This window comes from Aquarana catesbeiana, linkage group LG01, assembly GCF_042186555.1.
Source record: "Aquarana catesbeiana isolate 2022-GZ linkage group LG01, ASM4218655v1, whole genome shotgun sequence".
In the NCBI taxonomy this organism is placed as follows: domain Eukaryota; kingdom Metazoa; phylum Chordata; class Amphibia; order Anura; family Ranidae; genus Aquarana; species Aquarana catesbeiana.
This window is the reverse complement of record NC_133324.1, coordinates 721,718,190-721,740,178: the sequence shown is the minus strand read 5'-3', so window position 1 is coordinate 721,740,178 and position 21,989 is coordinate 721,718,190. Positions and strand designations below refer to the sequence as shown.

At 44.4% G+C, this 21,989-nt stretch overlaps 1 protein-coding gene across 2 annotated transcripts in view; it reads right to left on the bottom strand.

Moving 5' to 3' along the window:
• Nucleotides 1-21,989, bottom strand: part of ZNF330 (zinc finger protein 330) — an 89,515-nt gene that overhangs the window by 42,761 nt on the left and 24,765 nt on the right. For both annotated transcript variants that reach the window (XM_073604187.1, XM_073604195.1), the window contains exon 5: nt 8,753-8,832. In XM_073604187.1, coding sequence (XP_073460288.1) covers nt 8,753-8,832 — 80 coding nt within the window. The remainder of the gene's footprint in view (nt 1-8,752; nt 8,833-21,989) is intronic.

The window sequence follows — 21,989 nt, the reverse complement described above, 5'->3', positions numbered from 1 at the left end:
GCAAACCAATCAATATACACTTATTGCGATTTTTTTACCAAAAATATGTAGAAGAATATATAATCGGCCTAAACTGTGGAAGAAATTAGTTTTTTTTTATAAATTTTTTGGGGATATTTATTATAGCAAAAAGTAAAATATATTGCTTTTTTTCCAAAATTGCTGCTCTTTTTTTGTTTATAGCGCAAAAAATAAAAACCGCAGAGGTGATCAAATACCACCAAAAGAAAGCTCTATTTGTGGGGAAAAAAAAAGGACGCCAATTTTTTGAGTACAACGTCGCACGAACGTGCAATCGTCAGCTAAAGCGATGCAGTGCCAAAGCGCAAAAAATGCTCTGGTCAGGAAGGGGGTAAATCCTTCCGGGGCTGAAGTGGTTAGAGGCACTGTCATGCTTTTTTTCTATTACAAGGAATGTTTACATTCCTTGTAATAGGAAGAAAAGTGATCCTTTTTTTTTTTTTTTTTTTTTTAAAGGGACCGTGTAAAAATTAAAAAAAAAAAAAAAAAAATTCTTAATTTTACTTTTTAAGTGCCCGTCCCACCATGAGCAGAAGCGAATGCATACGCAAGTCGCGCCCGCATATGTAAATACGGTGTTCAAACCACACATTTGAGGTATCGCCATGATCGTTAGAGCTAGAGCAATAATTTTAGCAAAAGACCTACTCTGCGACTCAAAACTGGTAAACTGTAGACATTTTTAAACTTCACATATGGAGATTTTTAAGTGTCAAAGTTTGTCGCCATTCCACGAGCGGGCGCAACTTTGAAGCATGACATGTTGGGTGTCAATATACTCGGCGTAAAAATGTAATAGTGATCAGCGCAACTTCCTAGAATTGGATAACATACACTAAAATGATTACTGTGACAAAATCCATCAAAAGATGCATAAAAATTATAACATCAGGGAACCCTAATGAAGTCACGTGCCGTGATGTAACGCGTAGGGAGTGGCTGAATATACTGAACAAACCAGGAAGTGATGCAAGAGGTGTCTAATGCTGTCTACAACGAATTGTTTGCACCATTACTGCTGTTTTTTACTGCTTTAAATGTAAGAGTTCATTTTGGCCTTTAATAAATTTAGTTTACTTAAACGTTTTTACTCTATGGGAGGCTTTTTCTTTTTTTTTCCCCTTATAACATCCGACAACATTGGAACCATCATATAATCGGGAGCCTGGAAAGTCGGAGACACTGGTGGAAAACCTGTAGCTGTGTCCAGCATTATCAGAAACCACAGTGTCCTTGTGGGATCAAGAGATGGAGATTTGATCTGTCCCAGGGAGATCGTTAAGGCGGTTTATATTCCTCATTGTGGTAAGAGCTCTGGGAGCATTAGGTTCACATGAAGATCACATATAAAAGAATCATTCATTACAAGAATTGTTTTTCACAAGATTGTAGATCACAGGAATTTTGGCACATTGTTTGAAAATGACTTTCTTTCGCAGCAATTGACCGATCGTTATCATAATTTTTGTGCATTTTGTCACAGTAATCATTTCAGTGTAAGTTATCCAATTATAGGAAGTTGCGCTGATCACTATTACATTTATACCCTTTTTTTGTGCACTGTGTACACTAAAGATCTAGCAGCAATTTTCACGTATATTCTATTCACTTATATTTGATTTTATTTGTTTGTTCACTTAGTGGCGCGAGGGATTATACTATTTTCTTTAATTTACTCGGCATAACATTATCTTTCACAATATAAAAAAAAAAAAAAATGGGCTAACTTTACCGTTTAATTATTTTTTAATTTTAAAAAATGTGTATTTTTTTTTTTCCCAAAAAAATTGCGTTTGTCAGATCGCTGCACAAATACAATGTGACAAAGTATTGCAACGACCACCATTTTATTCTCTAGGGTGTCTGGAAAAAAAAAAAAAATATATATATATATAATGTTTGGGGGTTCTAAGTAATTTTCTAGCAAAAAAAAAAAAAAAAGATTTTAACTTGTGAACACCAAGTGTAAAAAATAGGCCCGGTCCTTAAGTGGTTAAATGGGAGGCCAAAGTACTCCTATAAATTTTCATTAAATCCGTTTCACATAAGCCACTGCAGGAAGGTCTCACAAACATTTCATCGGTGAATAAGGCATAATTGCACCCTCTTGTGACATGTCTCTGTGTAATATCCCTTTGAGGCCTCTCTTCACTTGGGCATAGCTGCTGGCTACCGATGTCAGCAGGTGATTGGGAAGGGATGCTGTTGTGGAGCAGCACTATTACAATGATGCTGTTGTGGAGCAGCACTATTACAATGATGCTGTTGTGGAGCAGCACTATTAACCTCTAAGGGGTGTGGTGGCAGGCAGTGTTGCTACTGAACGAGATATGCCTTAGACCCCTTTCACACGGGAGAGCTTTGCAGGCGCTACATCGCTAAAAATAGCGCCTGCAAAGCGCCCTGAAAGAGCCGCTGCTGTCTCTCCAGTGTTAAAGTCGCGAGGGCTTTCACACTGGAGCGGTGCGCTGGCAGGACGCTAAAGAAAGTCCTGCTAACAGCATCTTTGGAGCGGTGAAAGAGCAGTGTATACACCGCTCCTTCACCGCTCCTGCCCATTGAAATCAAGGAGGCAGCGTGGCTATACCGCCAGCATAGCGCTGCTGCAGCAGCGCTTTGCGGTGGTTTTAACCCTTTCTCGGGCGATAGTGGGGGGGGGGAAGCGCCCCGCTAGCGGCTGAATAGCACCGCAAAATTGACGGTAAAGCGGCATTTTACCGCTGACGCACCCACCGCCCCAGTGTGAAAAGTAGCCTTATTGTTTTTGTCTCCCTGAGAAGCACAGCAATGTGTGTGGGTCTGTATAGGTGACCATCGACTGGTTTTGACAGGCTCAGTCACCTGGTTTTGCCATTTTAAAGTGCCCATGTGAAAAGGGCCTAGGATATCAGGAAACAATGAACGCAATGATCTGGATTCAGGCCAGTAAAGAAATAAAGACGCCATACGGATATTACCAAAAGTATTGGGACGCCTTTACACACATGAACTTTAATGGCATCGCAGTCTTAGTCCGTAGGGTTCAATATTGAGTTGGCCCACACTTTGCAGCTGTAACAGCTTCAACGCTTCTGGGAAGACTGTCCACAAGGTTTAGGAGTGTCTATGGGAATGTTTGACCATTCTCCTAGAAGCGCGTTTGTGAGGTCAGGCACTGATGTTGGACGAGAAGGCCTCGCTCACAGTCTCCACTCTAATTCATCCCAAACGTGTTCTCTCCGGCTGAGGTCAGGACTCTGCAGGCCAGTCAAGTTCCTCCACCCCAAACTCACTCATCTATGTCTTCATGGACCTTGCTTTGTGCACTGGTGTGCAGTCATGTTGAAATAGGAAGGGGCCATCCCCAAACCATTCCCACAAAGTTGGGAGCATGAAGCTGTCTTGGTATGCAAATGCCTTAAGAGTTCCCTAAGAAAACAAAAAAAGTTCACCAAGAAACTAAGCCCAACCCCATAAAAAAAAAAAAAATCCACACCATAATCCCCCCTCCACCAAATGATTTGGACCAGTGCACAAAGTAAGGTCCATAAAGACATGGATGAGTGAGTTTGGGGTGGATGAATTTGACTGGCCTGCACAGAGTCCTGATCTCAACCAGACAGAACACCTTTGGGATGAATTAGAGCGGAGACTGTGAGCCAGGCCTTCTCATCCAACATCAGTGCCTGACCTCACAAATGTGCTTCTGGAAGAATGGTCAAACATTCCCATAGACACACTTCTAAACCTTGTGGACGGCCTTCCCAAAAGAGTTGAAGCTGTTATAACTGCAAAGGGTGGGCCAACTCAATATTGAACCTTACCGACTAAGACTGGGATTCCATTAGAGTTCATGTGTGTGTAAAGGCAGGCGTCCAATACTTTTGGTAATATAGTGTATCAAGTAGAAACTAAATACACATGATAAATACCAGCATGAAATCTAAAGACACACAGCAGAGACAGGTTGCATCCAATAATTGCCAGCATTTTTTTCTTTACTTTTCAGCTGTTAGCGGGAAATTTCTGCTGACAGCTGAAAGTGCCTCGTCTGAAGGTATCGGTTTCGGGTATCGTGGCATTTGCACGAGTACCGATACTCGTGCAAATGCTTAGTATCGGCACTGATACCAGTATCGGTATAACCCGAACATATTTGCTCTGCTTCATGAGGTCGCAGTGATCATTTAACCACTTCCCGACCGTCTCTTACACATATACGGCAGGAGGTTGGAAGCCCTGCGCGAATCACCGTGTATGTACGGCGGCTTCTTTAAGACATATAGCAGGCGCGCGTGCCCGCTGCAAGGCGGGGGACTGGATGCGCGTGGCCAGCGAGCGTGATAGACGCCGGCCACAAGAGCCAGAACACATAAATCCCTGTTCTGACAGGGGAGAAGAGACAGATCATCTGTTCCTACTAAGTAGGAACAACGATCTGGCGCCTTCTCTAGTCAGTCCCACCACCCTACAGTTAGAAACATAGCTAGGAAACACACTTAACCCTTTGATCGCCCCTTAGTGTTAATTACTTCCCTGCCAGTGACATTTACACAGTGATCAGTGCATTTTTATAGCACTGATCGCTGTATAAATGTCAATGTTCCCAAAAAAGTGTCAAAAGTTTCAGATGTGTCCTCTGCAATGTCGCAGTCCGGCTAAAAATCACAGATCGCTGCCATTACTAGTAAAAAAAAAAATTAAATAAAATAAAATGCCACCAAAAGAAAGCTCTATTTGGGGGGGGGGGGGGGGAACACATCAATTTTGTTTGGGTACAACGTTGCACGACCGCGCATTTGTCAGTTAAAGCGACGCAGTGCTGTATCGCAAAATGGCCTGGTCATTAAGGGGGCAAATCCTTCCGGGGCTGAAGTGGTAAAAAAAAAAAAAAAAGGAAAGAAAAATTATTTGGGAGGGTTTTTGCATTAACTTTGACAATGATGGGTGCCTAAAATACTTGCATATTAAATATATTACAGATTCGGTGTGTAAAGGATGAAAAAGGATAGGTTTTCTTTATACAAAGCTCTTTACACACGTAGTGTATTTGAACTACCTAAAATTAATTTAAAAAAAAATTGTACTTATTGCACCATCTTGTGGTCACCTGGTGAAAGCGCAAAAGAGAAAAAAAAAAAAAAATGAGAAAACTACTTAAAGTGTACTGTGGGGTTTGTTTACTAAAGCTGGAGATTGCAAAATCAGGCTCACTTCTGCATAGAAACCAATCAGCTTCCAGGTTTTATTGCCAATGCTTAATTGAACAAGCTAAGGTTCATGGTCTTAACCATTTGCTGTTATTTTAAATGATGCTGTTCTTAACTAGATGTACCCTGCACTGGCTGAACATATATTTCTTCATCCGAATGTATGTTTTGCAAAGCTACCGTTTTATTGTATCTGTTGCATACCATTAAATAAAGTCTTTAAGAAAACAAGCTGAGGTTAGAAGCCTGATTTTGCACTCTCCAGCTTTAGTAAATAAACCATAGGGTGCCTAAGCAAAATTAAAATCTAAAAAAAAAAAACAAACAAAAAAACAACAACAACAACAACAACAACATACAGTACATTTCACGCCCAAAAATTGCCTATTTTTGGAAACTAGATTTTTGATAGAGGAGAAACATGTTACTATTGAGGTGGTAAATATTGTATGCTATTAAAGTCTAATTTAACCCCTTGTTTACCAAGGTATGCTTATAAGCATCCTGGTATTCAAGCGGTTAAAACAAGCTGCTGTAGCTGTAAGCTTAAATAGGAGTTTTACAGCCAGCATTCAGCTTTTAGGTAAAAGTTATCCTGGCAGTTCTACAGTTGCCAAAACACTTTTACGATGATCACTTTTTTCTGAAGGTGCTGCCCCCCAATATTTTGGCTGAACGGCTCCTACAGGCTTCTGAGCTCTTATTTTTTCTACTTGGAAACTCCCCTCCATGTTAGCCAATGTGCCCTTTTATAGTATGACTTTTTCGGGAGTTTACAGGCATATGCTCATTCAGGCACTAAACTCGCATTTTTGAGAGGAGCTTTCAAACAGAAAAGACGCCTAAGTGAGTAAAGAAACGCAAAAGAGCATGAAAAAAGTTTGAAGAAGCTTGAAAACAGACAAAAAAAATAAAATTATAAAAAAATTTTTGAAATTTTTGAAAAAAAAAATTTGCTTTTCTCCTTCACTGATGGGCACTGATGAGGAGGCACTCATATGTAGAATTGATGGGCACCGATAGGCTAGACTGCTATGCAGCACCGATGGGTACTGATAGGTGGCACTGGATAGGCAGCACCGATGAGGAGCTACTGACAGGCAGCACTGATTGCCATCTGAAGGGCCCTGACAGGCATTACTGATGGGGCTCTGTTTGGCACTGACAGGCGTTCTTGATGGGGCACAGACTGGCACCTGATGGGCACATCTGATGGGGGCTGTGCTGATAATCAATGTGCTGATTATCAGCAAAGAAACCCGCCCCCCCGACAGGGAGAGCCAATCATCGCATTAACCAGGAAGTGCGGGTAAATGGCTTTTCTCGTTTTGCGCTAACAGGGAGAGCGATCGGTGGCTCTCCCTGTCGGGGATGACACCAGGGAGGGTCACCTGGCAAAAGCACAGAAGAAAAAAAAAAAAAAAAAAAAAAAGGAGAGAGAAGACTACTTCAAGTGTACTGTGGGGTTTGTTTACTAAAGCTGGAGATCGCAAAATCAGGCTCACTTCTGCATAAAAACCAATCAGCTTCCAGGTTTTATTGCCAAAGCTTAATTGAACAAGCTGAGGTTCATGGTCTTAACCATTTGCAGTTATTTTAAATAATGCGGTTCTTAACTAGATGTACCCTTAATACTGGCATAAATCGTGACAAAAGACGCATGTGGGCAGATATCTGCAGGTGAGGTAGAAGGTGAGCGATAGAGAGTGTAATTGGAGTAGGGTTTACGTTACCACCTGACCGGTCAGCGTGGATGGATCACCGTATTCATGTCTTGATCCACATCACCGCACATCAGTGTTATGCTGGCTGCTTGCGTGTGATGGAGCTGTCTCCATTGGCCATTAAGAGCCATTGATGGTGAAGGAGACGGATGACAGGGAAAACAGAGGAGACAAGCACTTCCACCGGTTCCACTGCTCTATTATGGCTACGGCGGATTAACTTCACAAGTTCCGCGCTCTTAATGGCCATACGGCGATGAGTGGAGACAGCTCTATCACACGCAAGCAGCCAGCATAACACTGTTGTGCGGTGATGTGAATCAAGACATGAATACGGTGATCCATCCACGCTGACCGGTCAGGTGGTAACGTAAACCCTACTCCAATTACACTCTCTATCCCTCACCTTCTACCTCACCTGCAGATATCTGCCCACATGAGTCTATGGTCACGATTTATGCCAGTATTAAGGGCTTCTCATGCCTTTTGGAGGACGTATATCACATTGCATTAAAGTCATTTGACTGACAATCAGATGCCTTAGTTGTGGGATTGGACTGCCTTATGTGATCTAATAGATGATATAGCGGACGAAGAGGCCATCACAGCCATCAGTCGCTGCATGCGGTATCCTGTGTGGAACTTTGGTGACAGCCTTTTGAGTTTCCCGGTTGGGGATGTTCTATTTGATTTAGCCATACTTTGGTGACAGCACCATTTATCCCACTATATATGCAAACTGAGCCTCAGTTCACAACCGCAATTAATAGATATATACCATCCCTGGGGGGGCCCCTCACAGTGACATGGAATACATCCCTGTTGGGATACAGTACATGGGGTTTGACTTTCACACCCCTCGCCCACCTCTATGGTGGTAGCGGTGTAAAAATGGTGGTGATTGCATTCTGCTTCACTGTGAGTGGGTAGCCGGTGTCCGGACTGTCTGTGTTGTGGTTGTACTACATGTATGTCCCTTGTCGTTTTTGTTTGTTCAGGTTTATGTGTTTTTTTTCCTTTTTGTTTGGTATGTATTCACAAATTGCAGTGCCCACCAAGGTAGTGCCCATTCAGAGCACCTGGCGGTGCACATAATGTGCATTAGCTTACGCTTTGCATATTGATGCATTTTATGCGTGTTGAAGCAGTTTTTTAATTAAGCAATAAATACATTTATATATTTTATATACATACCCTGGTGATGACTTGTTGTTGCTTAAGTAGCCACTTTCTTGATTCCTGTAGCCATACAGGGGTCTATTTTTCTATTGTATGCTTTGGTTTTTGGCTATAGACCAGACTTCGGTAAGTGATAAAAGGGTATATATTATTTTTCCCTATCACCAGGTTGTGTATACAGTAGGACCTGGTTTTACCTTTTTTCTTTTTTGTTCATATATGGTTTTCAATGGCATAGTTCACACCAGTGCGTTTCCGTTCCAAAAAAAAAAAAAAAAACGGAAAACACGTACATGCATCAATAATGCACCGGACTCCAGTACACTGAAAAAGGAAGAGGAAGGAAAATAAAATAGGAAGAAAAAAAAAAAAAAAAAAAAAAAGAGGCATTTTGGAATGCATCAAAAAGGTACCAGAATGCATAAAAATGCGCATGAAGAAACGCATTGGGAACGAGGCTGGAGAAAGTTTTGTGGTGTGAACTAGCCCTGATGCATTCCAGTGTGTTTTTGAGGCATTTTTTTTTATTCTTATTTTTCTTCTTTATTCCTAGTTTTTTTTTCCCCTGTACTGGCGTCCGGTTGCAATACTTTAATAAATTGATAACGGGCATTTTGTTTTGTGAGCACAGACACTTACCACCATCGCCATACCAGTGCTATAAACACTGGGATGTCTAATTACACAGTCTGAGGATTTCATCATACATTTGGTCTTTCCTGTAAGAAATGAACAAAATAACTGTTATTGTTACCAAAGCTGCCAACTGAAAATTTGCTAATGGATATGAACAAATTAATTTGAGACAGAACATCATATACACCGATACAATGAAAATGTATTTGTTGGTATAGAAATATAGAACGTAAAGGCAGAAAATGACCAAGTGGTCCATCAAGTTCCTCTTTTCTGATATTTTTTAAATCTTTTTGTCTGATTATACAGAGCATTTGTCCAAAGCATGTTTAAATTCACTGTTGAATGACTCACTGCCTTGAATCCAAGCATCAACTACTCTTTCAGTAAAAGAATACTTTCTAAGCTTACTTTAGATCATTTCCACTGCTAGATTGAGGTCATGTGTTCTTGGTTTTCGTTTCATATTGATAAGATCACTCTCCTGATCCTTATTCACACCCTTAATGTACTTAAAAGGTTTCAATCCTGTCCCCCATTTCCCTTTTTTAGTCAAGACTGTAGATATTAAAGCGGTAGTTAAGTCCTGCAATAAAAACTAAAAAAAAAAAAAATCTGGTACCACTGCAAGTTAATGGCATAATCTGCTAGTATATTATGAAAAACGTACCCATTAAACAGGTCACTCCAGCAGGCGTGGTGTCAGGGCTTCCATCTTCACTTGGTCTTCCTTTTGGGTTTGAGGGCTCTAGCCATTTGACTGGCCAAGATGCGATGACGTCACTCCCGTGCATGGGAGTCATGGTCACGGCACAGCTCTCTGGATACCGCACATTCAGTGTGCCCTCAATTCAGAGCGCAGTGCGCATGCACCAATGATGTCACCAGCTGTAAAACATGTGAATATCTTCTAAATGGTGCACATTTAGGAGATATTCATTTTACCTACAAGTAAGCTTTATTATAAACTTACCTGTAGGTAAAAGTGACAAAGCGGTGTTTACTACCACTATAAGTTACTGCAGTCTCTCCTGATGTTTTATCCTTTAGACCTTTCACCATTTTTGTTGTCTGTCTCTGGATTTGTTCTCATCAATATCTTTTTGAAATTGAGGTCACCAGAACTGAACACAGTATTGCAAATGAAGTATGACTAATCTCTACATAAACAGGAGTCAGGACCTCCTTCCTCCTATTAGTAGTGCCTCTAAGTCAGAAGTCTCCAAACTTTTCAAACAAAGGGCCAGTTTATTGTTCTTCAGAGCTTAGGAGAGCCAGATTGTGGCCAGTGGAGGCAGAAAATGTCCCAGGCCCAGCATCAGTAAGAATAAATATGGCCTCAGGGTTGGTGGTCAGTAGGAGGAGTAGTGCCCCTATCAGTAGGAGGAATAGTATCCCATTATTGGTAAGAGGCATGGCAGGTTTTTGAAGTTGTCATTTTTTGTCCCGCTTTATGGACACTCACTTTACGTATACTCACGAGCGTACGTAAAGTGTCTCACAAGTAAGGCCAGTGGTGTCGGGGTGCAGCCCGTACCTGGGCGTCACCAGCCCCGCATGTCGCAACAAGCAGGGCGCACTGCCAGGCACCACTCGGCTCCGCTCAGGGCACGCACCAGCATTAGGCAGCCGCTATTCAGTGTCACATTCTCCACCAACATCCTCGGCTGGCCCCTCTGTCCTGCCCCATAAATTGCCGCTCAGTCCAGTGTCCTCCCTTGGCACAGAGCCCTCCGGTGCATACTTCTGCTGGACAAACTTCCAGCACTCTGGTTCTGCCTATGAGAACCGGCTTCACAAAACAACAGGGGACACCACAGGCTTGTCTCAAAGCCCTGCCCGTTCATGGAGATCTCCCTCAGACAGCCCATGGAGTGGAGATGCAGCCTCCCATGCTGATCATCCGCTCTGTGCTGCTGCTGAAGGGAGCTGAAACAATAAACAAGTGTTGGGGAGGGTAGCCAGCTGCAGCACTCTATGTTTTTTCACAAACTGCAACAGCCATAGCCATAGCCAGACTATGCTGGCCGTAATCTACATCAACCTGACCCTGCACCATGGTCACAGTGAGTGAGCCCACCCCACCTCCCCTAGGGACAGGGACCTATCCACCTCCCCTGGGGACAAGGACCATCCCATCCCCACTGGGGACAGGAACCACCCCACCTCCCCATGCCTGTAAATCACTATTGCAATGCAGTGAGAAGTGAAAAAAGGTTTATTATATAAATATATAATGTATGTATGTATGTATGTATGTATGTATGTATGTATGTATGTATGTATGTATGTATATGAACAGAAAGTATTCAGACCCCCTTCAATTTTTCACTCTTTGTTATATTGCAGCCATTTGCTTAAATCATTTAAGTTCAATTTTTTTTTTTTTTTGAGAATCATGAGGTCAAAAAGGAACTGCCTGAAGAGCTCAGAGACAGAATTGTGGCAAGAGCACACTGGCCTCCATAATCCTTAAATGGAAGACGTTGGGGACGACCAGAACATTTCCTACAGCTGGCTGTCCGGCCAAACTGAGCTATCGTGGGAGAAGAGCCTTGGTGAGAGAGGTAAAGAAGAACCCAAAGTTCACTGTGGCTGATCTCCAGAGATGCAGTCGGGAGATGGGACAAAGTGGTAGAAAGTCAACCATCACTGCAGCCCTCTACCAGTCAGGGCTTTATGGCAGAGTGGCCCGACAGAAGCCTCTCGTCAGTGCAAGACATGAAAGTCCGCATGGAGTTTGCTAAAAAAAAAAAAAAAAAAAACACCTGAAGGACTCCAAGATGGTGAGAAATAAGATTCTCTGGTCTGATGCAACCAAGATAGAACTTTTTGGCCTTAATTCTAAGTGGTATGTGTGGAGAAAACCAGGCACTGCTCATCACCTGTCCAATACAGTCCCAACAGTGAAGCATGGTGGTGGCAGCATCGTGCTGTGGGGGTGTTTTTCAGCTGTAGGGACAGGACAACTGGTTGCAATCCAGGGAAAGATTCATGCGGCCAAGTACAGGGATATCCTGGACGAAAACCTTCTCCAGAGTGCTCAGGACCTCAGATTGGGTCGAAGGTTTACCTTCCAACAAGACAATGACTCTAAGCACACAGCTAAAATAACGAAGGAGTGGCTTCACAACAACTCCGTGACTGTTCTTGAATGGCCCAGCCAGAGCCTGACTTAAACCCAATTCAGCATCTCTGGAGAGACCTAAAAGTGGCTGTCCACCAACGTTCCACCAACGTTGCATCTTCATGGCTGCATTAGATCAAAAGGATGCTTCTACTAAATACTGAGCAAAGGGTCTGAATACTTAGGACCATGTGATATTTCAGTTTTTCTTTTTTAATAAATCTGCAAAAATGTCAACAATTCTGTGTTTTTCTGTCAATATAGGGTGCTGTGTGTACATTAATGAGGAAAAAAAAATGAACTTAAATGATTTTAGCAAATGGCTGCAATATAACAAAGAGTGAAAAATTTAAGGGGGTCTGAATACTTTCCGTCTCCACTGTATATATACACACACACATATATTTATTTTCCAATTTCTTTAACCTATTGGCACCAGCGCCTCCAGGCCCTTTAAGAGATTTAGGACACCGGGGGTGCCGTGATCAGTCACATGGTCCTAAAACTCCCGATCGCAACGAGTGAACAGAAGCTTTCGGTTAGTCCACAGTAACTGTCCTGGGAGCGCACTTGGCACAGGTGCATAGGCAGCAATTAACGCAAATATGCGGCCCCTCTGCGCTAAGGACCAGGCACCGAGAGGCCACATATTTGCGTATGGCTGGCACCAAGGGGTTAAAGTGTACTAAAGTTTTGTTTATTTTTGCACGAAAATAACAAACATGTTATACTTTCTTGCTCTGTGTAGTGATTTTGCACAGAGCAGCCCGGATCCTCCTCTTCTCGGGTCCCTCTTTGGTGCTTCTGGCCCTTCCCTCCCACTGAGTGCCCCCACAGCAATCATCTTGCTGTGGGGGCAAGCGAGCGGAGCTGCAGCTCCATGTACCATTCAAACACAGATCCGTGACTGAGATACAAGACCATCACCAAGCAGCTTAGAGAGAGGGCGACATCAGTTTGTGCGATTATTCGCAAGTGGAAGAAACACAAAGGACCTCACCTCGTGGAGTTTCAATGATCATGAGAACGGTGAGCAATCAGTCCAGAACTACACGGGAGAATCTTGTAAATTATCTCAAGGCAGCTGGGACCATAATAACCAAGAAAACAATTGGTAACACACTACGCTTCGAAGGACTAAAATTCTGCAGCGCCTGCAAGGTCCCCCTATTCAAGAAAGCACATGTACAGGCCTGTTGCTAATAATGAACGTCTGAATGATTTAGAGGAGAACTGGGTGAAAGTGTTGTGGTCAGATGAAACCAAAATTGAGCCGTTTGCCATCAACTCATCGCGTTTGGAGGTGGAGGAATGCTGCCTATGACTCCAAGAACTCCATCCCCACCAGTGGCGGCTGGTGTTTTTTTCTTTTATGGGGGGGCAGCAAACAGCACCCCCCCCCCCCCCGGGAGTATGGTTGTTGGGACATCAAAGCCCTGCACTTACCCCATCTAGGAAGAAGGAGGGCAGCGTGTCCGGCAAGTGGCAGCTTTCTTTCTTCCTCTTCCTGTGGATCACGGCAGCTTCTGCCATGCATCTCCATCTGCCTACTACTGATAAGGTGTCTGATAGGATCGTCTGTCCTTTCAGCCAATCGGGAAACGGGTAGCAGACACGCGCTGTGATTCTGAAAAGGGGCTGGACGCATGAAATGGGAAGGCGGTGCCCGTGCACCCTTAATGGATGGGCCGTACTGTCAAACATGGAGGTAGAAACATTATGCTTTGGGGATGTTTTTCTGCTAAGGGGACAGGGCAACTTCATCGCATCAAAGGGACGACGACGCCATTTACTGTCAAATCTTGGGTGGGAATCTCCTTCCCTCAGCCAGGGCATTGAAAATGGGTCGTGGATGGGAATTCCAGCATGACAATGACCCAAAACACAAGGCCAAGGCAACAAAAGAGTGGTTTAAGAAGAAGCACATTAAGGTCCTGGAGTGGCCTAGCCAGTCTCCAGACCCTAATCCTATAGAAAATATGTAAAGGGAGCTGAAGGTGCGAGTTACCAAACGTCAGCCTCGAAACCTTAGACCCCTTTCACACTGAGGCGTTTTTCAGGCACTTTTGGGCTAAAAATAGCGCCTGAAAAACATCTCACCTGCAGTCTCAGTGTGAAAGCCTGAGTGCTTTCACACTGCGGCGATGCGCTGGCAGGACGTTAAAAAAAAAACTCCTGCAAGCAGCAGCTCCTAAACTGCTCCTGCCCATTGAAATGAATAGGCAGCGGTGCTTTGTGAGTCGTTTTAACCCTTTTTCGGCCGCTAGCGGAGGTTAAAGGTACCCCGCTAGCAGCCGAAAGCCTCTGCAAAAACGACGGTAAAGCGCCACTAAAAATAGCGGCGCTTTACCGCTGACACCCCAGTGTGAAAGCAGCCTTAATGGACTTTGCAGATCCTCTCAAAGAGGGGTGGGACAAAATCCCTCCTGAGATGTGTGCAAACCTGTTGGCCAATTACAAGAAAGGTCTGACCTCTGTGATTGCCAACAAGGGTTTTGCCACCAAGTACTAAGTCTTGTGAAGGGGTCAAATATTTATTTCGCTCATTCAAATGCAAATCAACTTATAACTTTTTTGAAATGCGTTTTTCTGGATTTTTTGTTGTTCTATCTCTCACTGGTAAAATAAACCTACCATTAAAATTATAGACTGATCATTTCTTTGTCAGTGGGCAAACGTACAAAATCAGCAGGGGATCAAATACTTTTTCACCCTCACTGTATGAAAATATCTCCTAATGGAACACAGACAACTTTACATCATTACTTTTAGTGATGTTGTCTGTTGATAAATCCACCCACCGCACTGAGCACAGCCCACTTGGTATAATACTTTCTTTAATCTCAGATCCAGCAATGTTTCCTCTGAAAAAGGTCCTGGCAAGCTCCACAGCTTTATTCGGTCCTATGGGAAAGCTGTATTTTGGGGGACCGACCGTTACAAGGTGACAGAACACATTACCTATGGAAACGAATGGGGCTTTGGCACACATGCATAGTATAAAGAGGAGCTTGCCAGAAAATTCTCAGTGGAAATATTGCTTGGTCAGAATTGAAGTCTTATCCCAAATGGGCTACAATCAGTGAATTGGAGACATGAATTAGAAGAACAACTTCACTAAAAGTGGAGTGGTACTTTAAGGCTACACCTACACCTCTGCAGTTTTTTGCAGTGCGTTTTACAAATGTTGCCATTCAATCCCACAAAAGGTACATTTTCATTATTGAGCTGAAGGTGAAGTAGTATTTCTTTTAACGCACTGTACTAAAATGCAGATGCATGAATCTAGTCAGCTTTTTTTCATCTGTGGGTAGGAGGGGTACTTCTTCAAGGTATAATCTGGCTTCAAAGCATGGCGATACAACAGTGATACAAACCTTTGCCCAAACTGGATGCACTGGGTTCACTGAATGCACCTTGGGAATGCAGACTTGGGAAATGTAACATTAATAAATCACTGGGACCGGATGGCTTGTACCCGAGGGTACTTAGGGAACTTAGTCAAGTAATTGCCAGACCATTTTTCCTATTTTTTACTGACAGTCTACTGACTGGAATGGTACCAGCGGATTGCAGAAAAGCCAGTGTAGCACCAATATTTAAAAAGGGCCCAAAATACATCCCTGGGAATTACAGACCAGTTAGCCTAACATCAATAGTATGCAAGCTCTTGGAGGAGATAAGGGACAATATACAAGATTTTAGTAATGAAAACGGTATCATTAACGGTAATCAGCATGGATTCATGAAGAATCGTTCTTGCCAAACCAATCTATTAACCTTCTATGGGGAGGTGAGCTGCCATCTAGATAAAGGAAGACGTGGAGTATCTGGATTTTGCAAAAGCATTTGACACAGTTCCCCATAAACGTTTACTGTACAAAGTAAGGTCCTTTGGCATGGGCCATAGGGCGAGTACATGGATTGAAAACTGGCTACAAGGGCGAGTTCAGAGGGTAGTGATAATTGGGGAATACTCGGAATGGTCAGGGGTGGGTAGTGGGGTTTCCCAGGGTTCTGTGCTGGGACCAATCTTATTGAGTAAACGACATGGAGGATGGGGTAAACAGTTCAATCTCTGTATTTGTGGACGATACGAAGCTAAGCAGGGAAATAACTTCTCCGCAGGATGTGGAAACCTTGCAAGATCTGAACAAAATAAATGGGGTGGGCACCTACATGGCAAATGAGGTTTAATGTAGAAAAAATATAAAATAATGGATTTGGTTGGCAAAAATATGAATGCAATCTATACACTGGGGGGTGAACCTCTACGGGAATCTAGAATGGAAAAGGACCTGGGGGTCCTAGTAGATGATAGGTTCAGCAATAGCATGCAATGCCAAGCTACTGCTAACAAAGCAAACAGAATATTGGCATGCATTAAAAAAGGGATTAACTCCAGTGATAAAACGATAATTCTCCCACTCTACAAGACTCTGGTCCAGCCGCACCTGGAGTATGCTGTCCAGTTCTGGGCACCAGTCCTCAGGAGGATGTACTGGAAATGGAGCGAGTACAAAGAAGGGCAACAAAGCTAATAAAGGATTTGGAGGATATCAATTATGAGGAAAGGTTGCGAGCACTGAAATTATTTTCTCTGGAGAAGAGACGCTTGAGAGAGGATATGATTTCAATTTACAAATACCGTACTAATGACCCCACAATAGGGAGTTTAACAAGACTCTCATTAAAATTAGAAGAAAAGAGGTTTAACCTTAAACTACGTAGGGTCTCAGCGGGGAGCATTGTTAGTTTAAAAAGAAACTATTAGATAGATAAGCACCTGAACGACCACAACATACAGGGACATAAAAGGTAATACTGACATATAATCACACACATAGGTTGGACTTGATGGACTTGTTTCTTTTTTTAATTTCACCTACTATGTAACCTTCTTTTTTTTTTTAACAGAAGATTTTATTGAACAAATCAGCATTACAATACAATAAATTAGTACAGTCAATGCAATGAGAAAAATGACAACAAGATATACTTTCAGTCAAAAGCAACTATTTAGCAGATATGCCAGTCATGCAAACGTCAGAAGTTTCACCTAACAATACTCCTTATGGCATTAAAGCGTTATAAACTCTTAGGTAGTATAAAGTAGGTAACCAATATACAGTCAAAGCTAGTAGGGATGGCGGGGGGGGGGGGGGGAGAATCGAGGGAGAGGAAGGGGATGAGGGGGGACGAGCATCAGAAAAATGGACATGAGATGTAGGATGTCCTCCAATATGTTTCACATCTTGATTATGGGGATGGGGGTTCAGGATCCCTGGAGGCGTCCACCCAAGAGGACCAGATTTTATCAAACTTTCCTGGGCATTGCCTACTTTCATACGTCAGTCTATAAAGGGGGAGTGCCGTATTCACCGACCTTCTCCATGAGGCCAGGGTAGGAGGCTCCACTAGTTTCCATCGCAATAAGATCTCACGCCTGGCATAGTATAATGCAAAGGTTAGACACAGTTTACTATATCTATCTATCTCCCTCCACTTCCTCCAAATGACTAAGCAGTAGTATCTGGGGATCCACCGGCAAGTGTGAGCCTATGACATTGCTCAATGTGGAGGCCACTGTTGACCAGAAGGGGCGAAGTTTGGGACAGGACCAGACCATGTGCCAGAAAGTACCCTCCTCCTGCCTACCTCTGACAGTTGGGATCTCTTTGATGGTAAATGCACGCCAGTCTCTGTGGGGTGAAATACGCTCTGTGTAGGAACGTAAATTGTATAAACCTATCCTTTGCAGCTATCATGGAAGGAATGTAGGAGATTAAAACACTCCTTCCACTCCTCCTCGTTCAAAGAGGGAATATCAACCCTCCACTTTTCCCAGGTTTTAGTTAATTTGGCATCATACTCCACTGTAAGGTACAGATATGTTGAGAGGGGCTTCCCCATCACACTGGAAGTCAAGAGCCATTCAATGGAATCCGGTTCCAGAATGAGGGGGGCAGGGAACGGAGCTTCAAAAGGCGTGTTTCAGCTGCCAGTACCTGAATTGAAAGGAGGGCGGGATAGCGAAGGACTGTTTTAGGGCTTGGAAGGACATAAAAGTCTACCTTTGACTATATGTTTTAATGTGAGGAGTCCCTTATTTGCCCAGAGCGAGGGGTCCGGTATGCTGTAAAAGTGAGGGAGCATAGGGTTACCCCATAGGGGCATGTGAGGTGAGATGAGATTGGGCTTCCCATATATTTTCCTAGCCTCCTGCCATACCTTCACGGTACTTCGCATCAGCGTTGTCATGGACGGACTGGCTCTAAGTCCACGAAACGGGAGATTGCTCTGGTCCGCATAGGAAACCAGAATAGCTGCCTCCAGAGTAACCGCCAGATTTTGTATGGGCTGGGAGAACCACCACCGAATCGTGACCAGAACAGCTGCCCAGTAGTAGATTTGAAAATTCGGTAGCGCCAATCCTCCTCCCGAAAGTGGGAGATATAAAATCTGCTTGGCCACCCTAGGTGGCCTCCCAGCCCAGACAAAGTGTATCATCAGACTCTCCAATCTTCGGAAGAAAGTCCTAGGGATGTGTATGGGTGTATTACGGAAGAAGTAGAGATACTTGGGAAGAAAGATCATTTTTAGCAAATTGACTCTGCTAACAGGGGTCAATGGAAGGGAGCGCCAAGCAGCACATCTAGCCGTAAGCTGTGTCATGAGTGGTCGCAAATTGTTATCCATGTAGTCTTGGACTTTGCCGCTAACTTGGATCCCCAAATATTTGAAGTCATCTACCCATTTGAGCTGCGGGTGTGACACCCTGGGGGTCGAGGGGTGGAGCGGGAAAAGAACCGACTTGTCCCAATTAATGCGAATCCCCGAGTACCCACCGAATCGATTAATCAGATCCAGTGCAGTCCGTAAAGAGGACAACGCATCCACTAAATAGAGCAGAGCGTCGTCCGCATACAACGACACCTTCTCCTCAATTGGACCTACTTGGAGACCCTTCACACCCGGATCATCCCTCAGCAATATAGCCAGGGGCTCCATCGCCAGAGCAAATAGACCCGGGGAGAGAGAGGACATCCCTGTCGCGTACCAGGAAACAATCTGAACTTCCCCGATAGGCATCCGTTGGTACGTATTCTAGCTGAGGGGCCATGATATAACATGCAGAGCCATTTCGTAAAACCCGGGCCAAACCCGAATCGCGAGAGCACCTCCCATAGGTAACCCCACTCGACGGAGTCAAAAGCTTTCTCCGCGTCGAGTGAGGCCACCATTCCTTTAGTCGCCTCATCTACTCTGTCTATGTGGGTATAAAGGCGTCTGATATTAATGTCGGTTCCCCTCCCGGGCATGAAGCCTGTTTGATCCCTGTGGACGAGGGCAGTAATGACCAAATTAAGCCTACTGGCCAACACTTTCGCCAGTACCTTTGCATCGACATTTAGAAGGGATATGGGGCGATACGAGGAGCATAGCGTGGGGTCCTTCCCTGGCTTAGGGATCACCACTATAATCGCTTCACTCATTGTATCTGGGAGTTTTTCAAGACGCCCCAATGCAGAAAAGAGGTCCTGTAATTTATTGACTAGTTCTGTTGCGTATTGTTTGTAAAACTCCACAGGGATGCCATCAGGACCCGGTGTTTTCCCTGTCTGCATGGATTTAAGTGCCTGGAGTATCTCCAAAGACGTAATTGGGGCGTCGAGCCTATCACGATACGTAGCTGTAAGGGTTGGGATATCAATATCATCTAATGCTACTAGATCTTCTCTTCTATAGTCTACCCTCGAACTGTAGAGGGAGTCATAGAATTCCGCAAAACAGCCATTTATCCCCTCCGGTGTATGGATCAGCTGTCCCGACAGGTCTTTAATACATGAGATACTCATCCCACCTGCCTGTTCCCTGGAGAGCCAGGCCAACAGACGGCCTGACCTCTCTCCCTGCTCAAAAATCCGCTGAGACTGAGCCAACATTTTCTTCTGGGTGAGAGAGGTACGAAGACGCACCACCTCCTTCGTCATAAGTTGTAGATGCGAATAGTGCACAGGGTCTCGGGTACGAACAAAAAGAGCCTCCGCACTGCCCGCATCCCTCTCAGCCTTAGTCAAGTCTGCCCTACGCTCTCACCGGACTCTGGCAATGATGGTCTGGTACTGGCCCCGTGTTGTGGCCTTAAAGGCGTCCCACACTACTGTGGGGTCTGCCGAGTCCACGTTTACTGCCCAGAAATCAAGCAATTCCGTTCTAAATTGGGTATCTACTGCAGTGTCTGAGATCCAAAATCTGGAGAGCCTCCATACCCCCCCACTGGGCCTTGGGAGAGATCCAATGACAACAGCAAGGGTGCGTGATCGGAAATTCCCCTAGGGAGTATTTGTATGTCAGTGACCTGTGAGAGGACCGGGCTCCCTGCAAAGACCAAGTCTATACGAGAAAACGTTCTGTGAGAGGCCGAGTGGCATGTGTATGCCCTGGTCTGGGGGTGACGCCACCTCCAGACATCAGTCAAGCCATAAGTATCTGCCCACTCAGCCAACCCAGAGCAATGATAACCCGCAGGAGTTAGCCTGTCAAAATCCAGGTCAGGGTCCAGATTAAAATCACCGAGTATAACAGTATTGTCAGATGCAAAGTCGGCCATCTCGCTAGTGATCTGGTTAAGCACCACCAAGGAAGCCGGGGGAGGCAGATACAAACCCACAATGGTCCACGTTAAAGAGTATATTTTGGCATGAATGACATAGCGACCATCAGGGTCGAGGGCCAAATACAAGAGCCGAAAGGGGAGTGACTTCAATACCAGAATAGTAACACCCCTAGAGAAAGTGGAATGTGTAGAGTGGTAGTGGTGGCCCACTCAAGGCTTTTTTAGGGCCAGAACCCTACGTCCTGTTAAGTGTGTTTCTTGGAGTACACATATATGTGGGTTATAAGTTTTAATAAATTGGAACACCAGGGAACGCTTGACCGGAGAGTTCAGTCCCCTGGTGTTCCAGGAAATGATGTTAAGGGAGGGCATGTCTGCCAAAAATAATAATAATGTTAGGATCAGTGCAGATCACGGCTCTTGGACTGGACCCCAGGACCCAAAACGGACACATCTGAAAACAGTGCAATGCTGATGAGTTAATTTTTTTGGTACAAACATCAAACAAAAACAAATAAACCAAACTAAAAACAGATAAAGGATACCAGTATCTAAAGTAAATGGAACTAGCCCCGTTAGGGGAACTTTCCCCACCACCCACCCCACCCAACCCCCCAAAACTGAGGCAGGTTTCAATCCCAAACTTATTCAGCTCGCTGGCTGCAACAGGAGGTCCATGGAAGAGGCGAGCCTCATATCTCAACAGTCTCTCAACAGTCTCCTGACCAAGTTCTTTGGTAGGGACGCTAACTTAAAATATCCCTGATAAGGATAACCAGTGTTCCCCCCACAAATCCACAAACACACCACGGATTGAACTGGGCATAACCTGTGCAACATAAAGTCATCCATGTGGTAGTTCGTGTGATAGGTCTAAACTATGGTGAGGAACCAATGAAAAGGGTCATGCAACACATACCAGAAAGACCATCAGCGATTCTGTTGCAGCGTGTCCAGCCAGGCAGAGGCCTCTCTCGGTGTGGTAAAGAAGCGAACGGTCTCGCCATCTTGGACTCTCAGGCGAGCAGGGAAGAGTACACTGTAACGAATGTTGCGTGATCGCAAAGTCGCTTTAACTTGGTCAAAAGATTTCCTGAGTTTCTGGGTCTCGACTGAATAGTCGGGGAAGAACATCAACTTGGTATTCTGGAATCTGAGGTCCCCAACAGTTCAAGAGGCACGGAGAACTTCATCTCTGTCTCTGAAGTTGAGGAGACGAAGAATGAAGGTGCGGGGAGGGGATCCAGGAGGCCCCGGCCTAGGCGGGATGCGGTGAGCCCTCTCAACTGTGTAGTAAGGTGACCAACGGGCATCAGGTAGGTCACGCAACAGACCCTCTATGAAGGAGGTAGGATTAGTCCCCTCCGCCCCCTCCGGCAAACCAACGATGCGAAGATTATTGCGCCGGTTCCTATTTTCCGCGTCTTCGGCTCTGTATTCAAGGGCCTTTACCTTGGTTTGAAGTGTACGGAGCGATGCTCCATGTTCCGCAA